This window comes from Belonocnema kinseyi, chromosome 8 (genome assembly GCF_010883055.1).
Source record: "Belonocnema kinseyi isolate 2016_QV_RU_SX_M_011 chromosome 8, B_treatae_v1, whole genome shotgun sequence".
In the NCBI taxonomy this organism is placed as follows: Eukaryota; Metazoa; Arthropoda; class Insecta; order Hymenoptera; family Cynipidae; genus Belonocnema; species Belonocnema kinseyi.
This window is the reverse complement of record NC_046664.1, coordinates 82884807-82891209: the sequence shown is the minus strand read 5'-3', so window position 1 is coordinate 82891209 and position 6403 is coordinate 82884807. Positions and strand designations below refer to the sequence as shown.

The 6403-nt window shown below is 22.3% G+C and overlaps 1 protein-coding gene across 3 annotated transcripts in view; it reads left to right on the top strand.

Moving 5' to 3' along the window:
- LOC117177868 (COP9 signalosome complex subunit 5) overlaps positions 1-6403 on the top strand; it is a 32998-nt gene that overhangs the window by 11086 nt on the left and 15509 nt on the right. For all 3 annotated transcript variants that reach the window (XM_033368906.1, XM_033368905.1, XM_033368907.1), the window contains exon 3: positions 6057-6291. In XM_033368906.1, coding sequence (XP_033224797.1) covers positions 6057-6291 — 235 coding nt within the window. The remainder of the gene's footprint in view (positions 1-6056; positions 6292-6403) is intronic.

The window sequence follows — 6403 nt, the reverse complement described above, 5'->3', positions numbered from 1 at the left end:
AAATTCTAACCAAAAAGATGAATTTTCAGCCAAGAAGATCAATTTTTTAGAAAAAAAGACTAATTTTATACCATAAAGATGAAATTTCAGCCAAGAAGATTAATTTTTCTATCTGAAATACGAAATTTCAATAAAATAAATCAATTTCCAGTCACATAAATAAATTTTTAACGCAAATGATTAATTTTTCACCGAAAAAAATTAATTTTCAACCAAGAAGATTATTTTTCTATCTAAAAGACGAAATTTCAATAAATTAAATAAATTTCCATCCACATAAATAAATTTTTAACGAAAATGATTAATTTTTCAACGAAAAAATTAATTTTCAGCCAAAATATGAAAATTTTGACTAAAAAGTTGAATTTATAATCAAAAAGATGATTTTTTTACAAAAAAAGATTAATTTTTTACCAAAAAAAGAATTCATTTTATACCATAAAGATGTATTTTCAGCCAAGAAGATTATTTTTCTATCTAAAATACGAAATTTCAATAAAATAAATTTCCAGTCACATAAATAAATTTTTAACGCAAATGATTAATTTTTCACCGAAAAAATTAATTTCCAGGCAGAATATTAAATTTTTAACTTAAAAGTTGAAATCCTAACCAAAAAGATGAATTTTCAGCCAAGAAGATCAATTTTTTAGAAAAAAAGACTAATTTTATACCATAAAGATGAAATTTCAGCCAAGAAGATTATTTTTCTATCTAAAACACGAAATTTCAATAAAATAAATAAATTTCCAGTCATATAAATAAATTTTTAACGAAAATGATTAATTTTTCACCGAAAAAATTTATTTTCAGCCAAAATATTAAATTTTAACTTAAAAGTGGAATTTCTAACCAAAAAGATGAGTTTTCAGCCAAGAAAATTAATTTTCTATAACAAAAAGACGAGTTTTAATGCAAAAAGATGAAGTTTCAACCATAAACATTAATTTTCTACAAAATACATGAATTTTTAACCAAATAGTTGAATTTTCAACTAAATAAGGATTGATTTTCAACCAAAAATGAAACATTTTAATTTTTAGTTATGGAAATTATGTTTAACCATCAAAGAATTTTAAACAAAATAGTTTTTAATAAACAAAACAACAATTTTTATCCAAAAAATTAATTTTCCAGTAATTAATTGAATTTTCAACCAAAGAACTAAATTTTTATTCAAGAATATTAATGTTTCACAAAAAACAAACGCATTTTCCACTAAATATGTATGTATATGATTTTTTAACAAAATAGTTGAATTTTCAAAATTTAAATTTTTAATCAAACATGAAATAGTTAAACGCCCAATTAAAAAAAAAATGTTTTCAAACAAAGAAGATGAATTTTCAATAAGATAAATCAGTTTTAAAGGAACAAATGGTTTGGATTTTATTTTAAAAGGATAACTTTGAGTATTGAAGATTTCAAAATATGGCATAAAAGAATCTGAAAGACTTTGAGGCAATATTTTTAATTTTTCAGGATTTACAAATTTGATAGGTAAACTGAATTTTGTCAGGGTTTTCCTAAAACTTCTAAAAAGTGTTTAAAAGGTTTTGAAGCGAAATTTTGCCATATTACATAATTTTCGAAAAAATTTGAGTGAGTTTAAGAGATATTCAGAGGTTTTGAGACAATTCAAACATAATTAAAACTTGTAAAGTTTTTTTAAGCATTTGGTAGAATTAATTTAAAAAGATTTTTAAACATTTAAGGGCAATTTTTTTAATTTTAAAGAAAAGATTTAAATAATTTTAATAGATTAGAAGGTCTAGAAGTTCTGACAAGATCAAAAAAAAATTGTCCTTATATTCGGAAGAAAATTTTAAATAATTTTAAATTTTCAAAAATGAACTTTAAGAAAATATTAAAAAGGTTTTTAAACATATCAAAAGATTTGCTCAAATATCTAAAAAGAGATTATAAGATTTGGAATTAAAATGTTTCAAATTGGTAAGTTTACAAAATAAAAACAAATAAAAAATTGAGTAAATCCAAGAAATATTTAGCAGAATTTAAGAGATTCAACGTTAATTTTAAATTTTTTAATATTTCGAAAATTTTCAAGAGAATAAAAAAATTGTCCTAAAATTGCGGGGAAAATTTAGAAGATTATAAGGTAATTAAGAAAAAAATTTAAAAGATATGTGAAATTTTTGAGAAAAATTTGGGTCAGTAAAAAATATTTTCAGGAATATAAGATGTTTTAAATAGGTTATAAACATTCGAAAACTGTGAAACATTTTAGAAAATTTAACAAATATTTTTTGATTCCTTCTCAACTTCTAAAAGTCCTAAGCATCTTTTAAAAAGACTTGAATTTTTCATAATATTTAGTGAAATACTATTGGGAATGGTGGTCGACCATTTCGCCACCTGGTGCCGATAACTGGAACTAGAAAGAGTAGGTACAATTTTAAAGTTGTAATTTAATTTTTACATCAAAGTGTTTTTATGATTGTTTTGTCAAGTATAAAACAATGATTGAATACTAAAAACCAATCTTCATAAAAAATAAAGAGTGTTATATTGAATTTCCATATTATACAATGAAGAAAAATACATTTTTTAGCTTTACAGTTCGACTTATTCTCGTGAAAATTCAACAATTTGGTATAAAGTTAAACTATTTGATAGAAAATTATATATTTTTTATCTATTGGATATAATTTAGAAACGACAAAATATAAATAAAAAAATAATTAAATAAAATTTGGACTAAGATCGTGTTTATTGTCTTTTTTGGTAGAAAATTAATCTTTTTGGTTGAAATTCAATTATTTTGTAGAAAATTCATAGTTTCGACGCAAAAATTAAAAAATTTGATAAAAAATATATATATTTTGTTGAATATTTGTCGTTTTTGGTAAAAACAATGAATTTTTTTTATTAAATCCAAGTATTTTGTATTTAGAATTAAAATGTTTTTTCTAAAATATCAATAATATCTAATAATATCTAAAATATCAATTAAAAAATGTTGTACAAAATTGAACTTTTTTTTAAAATTAGTTTTTTTGGCTTGAAAACCCAACAATTTGATATAAAATTCAACTATTTCGTACAAAATTAAAATTTTTTTTTGTAAAACGTTTGTTTTTAAAAAATTAATTCTCACCGGAAATGCAACAACTTTATTTTGTGTTTAAAATTTATCTTTTTTTTTTTAATTTCAAAATTCAGCAATTTAGTTAAAAATTTAGAAACGAAAGAAATATAAAATATTTAGCTTAAAACTTAGGTATTTTGTTGAAAATTCGTCTTTTTGGATAAAAAATCTTTTTTTTTATTGAATAATTTTTCTTCCGTCAGAAAAAATAATTATTTTTTTTAATATTAAATTGATTGCCTGTAAATTTTCTTTTTTTTTGTTGAAAATTCATATTCCCGCGTTGAAACTTCAACAGTTTTAAAGAAAATTTTGTCTTTTTGGCTAGCAAATTCAACAATATGGTACACAATTTAAAAATTTTGTTCAAAATTGAACTGTTTTTTTTAAATTAGTTTTTTGACTTGAAAATGTTACAATTCGATATAAAATTCAACTAGTTCGTACAAAATTAAAACTTTTTTTTGTAAAACATTTGCTTTTTCAAAATGAATTTTCGTCGGAAATGAAATTTATCTTTTTTTTTTTATTTCAAAATTCAACAATTTAGTTAAAAATTTAGAAGCGAAGAAAATATAAAATATTTAGCTTAAAATTTATGTATTTTCTTGAAAGTTCGTCTTTTTTGTTGAATTTTTTTTTATTAAATAATTTTTTTCTTACAAAAATAATTTTTCAACTGAAAAATGAACTATTTTGTTGAATATTGAATTGATTGGCTGAATATTTTATTTATTTTTATTGAAAATTCATATTCCCGGGTTGAAAATTCAACAGTTTTAAAGAAAATTTCGTCTTTTTGGCTAGCAAATTCAACAATTTGGTACACAATTGAAAAATTTTGTTTAAAATTGAACTGTTTTTTTTTTTTTATTATTTTTTTTTGGCTTGAAAATGCAAGTATTTGATATAAAATTTAACTAATTCGTGAAAAATTAAAAAAAAATTTTTTAAACATTTGATTTTTCAAAATGATTTTTCAACAATTTAGTTGACAAATTAGAAACAAAAAAATATAAAATATTTAGCTGAAAATTTATGTATTTTCTTGAAAATTCGTCTTTTTTGGTAAAAAAAATGTATATCAGATTTTTAAATATTAAATATTTCATCTTCTAGATTTTTTTCTGACACGTCGGAAATATTCAAAAACTTTTTATTAATCTACTCATGATTCTTATAAATATTATATTTATATAAATTTAAAAACAAACTAATTATACTTATTTTCTTGTTCTCAATTCTCATAATTTTATTTCAACATGCATTTATTAAAACACTTCGAAAAATAATTCTCGACTAATTTGAGTGTTGCCAAAGATAAAAAATATTTATTAATGGTTTTTATTTGAGAGTAATATATTGTAAAACGGCAATATACAAAAATTAGTTCTTCATCACTATATTTTAAAGTGTTGAATATCCGGAACTAATAAAAAATAACGAAAAAATTGAATAGAAAAACCAGAAATTAGCGAAAAAAATTGCCGAAAATATAAATTAACCAATTATAAATTGACCGAATTATAAAATAAATAAATTGTTAAATTCCTATAAATATTTCTATTCCTGAAATTTAAATTTGCCGACATTTCAGATTACCGAAAATAATTAACAACTTATTAATTTCAAGTTAATTGAATGGTTTTCCTTATATATAATTTCATAAATAGCTCATAAGTTAATAATCAATTAACTATGTTCAGCAGTTCGAAATTTGGAGAATTGAAATATTTGTGAGAATTTAATAATTTCACATAATTTTGATTTTTATAATTTTTATACGCAGTTTAATATCAATAAAATAGTTTAATCATGCAACGTACGGTGTTTCATTTTTCATTGAATTGAAGCTTTTACTTTTTAGAATAAATACCTTTTTTGGAACGAACACTATAAGATCAATTTTATTTTTGAAGCACCGTATCTCGGAAGTATTCCAGTAAAATTTTAAGTAAAAATATCAAAAACTTAAAAAGTTATAAATTTTAGAGTGAAAGAAGTCATTTTTAAATTTTTTTTCAAAAAGGATTTTTTTAATTACTTTAAATTTAAAAAACTGTTATGAAAACTTTTTCTCCTAAAACTAGATAGATTAAACATCATTAATTGATTTTCTTTTAAAAAACTATCCAATACCGTCGGCACAGCACACGTTTGAATACCCTTGGGTGTCTAACACCCAGCATGCTCTTTATGTAATTCTGCGGATCTGGGCCCTTTGAGGGTTTTTTTTTTTTTTTTAATAAAATTTGTTTCTAAAATATACAGGATTTTCTGAAAATTGTAGAAAAAATTCAATTAATTTTGCCAGATATTTGGAAGTTCTGAAGAAAGTCCAAAATAATTTAAAATTAAAAAATAATCTAAAACAACTTCTAGATTTCTCAAGATTTTGAAATAAAATTTTGAAGGTTTCCAAGGATGTTTACACTATTTAAAAAGAAAATAATGGAATTTATAATTTAAAATTATATAATTTTGATTATTTTAATGTTCATTGATTGATTTTCAATTTTTCAATTATTTCAATTTTATACGCCTAAATTATTGAGCATTTGAATACAGGATTTTTAAATTAAAAACTTTTCAATTTAAATTTTAAAAGTTCAAAATTTAACAGTTCCACTTTAATTTTTTTAGCTTTAGTGTTCCATTTTTCAAATTTCATTGACCGTGAAAAATGTTTGCGAACCGGGAAAAAACCGGGAATTTATTTCGTCGATTGAAACGGTCACCCTGTTTTTCTCAATATTTCTATTTTCATATATTTGATAAAGTTATGATATTACCTTATCTTCTCCCTCATTTTATTATTCACTTCTGGTTCCGGTTTAATCGTATCCAGTAAAAACCCAATAGCTAAAAAAAAACAATAGTTAAAAATTAATTTTTCAATAAAAAATTTGACTATTCTTTGGCCCTGATAAACTATATCCTATTTTAGCCCTCACTTTTTCAAAGACATCAAGATTTCAGCATTAGCCCTCTTGAAAATGGTAATGCATGCCCGTTCGGGAGGAACCTTGGAAGTAATGGGTCTTCTTCTGGGAAAAGTGGCAGCCAATACTATGATTGTAATGGATTCCTTTGCTCTTCCCGTTGAAGGAACAGAAACTCGAGTGAATGCTCAAGCACAAGCTTACGAATACATGACGGCCTATATAGAAGCTGCAAAACAAGTATGTAATAATAAAGAGTGACCCAAAATTTCGCCTCTTTTCTCGACCTCATGAATTTGATGTCAAATTGGTTGAAAGAATAGCTTGTCGTGATACTTGAAAATAGAAAAAA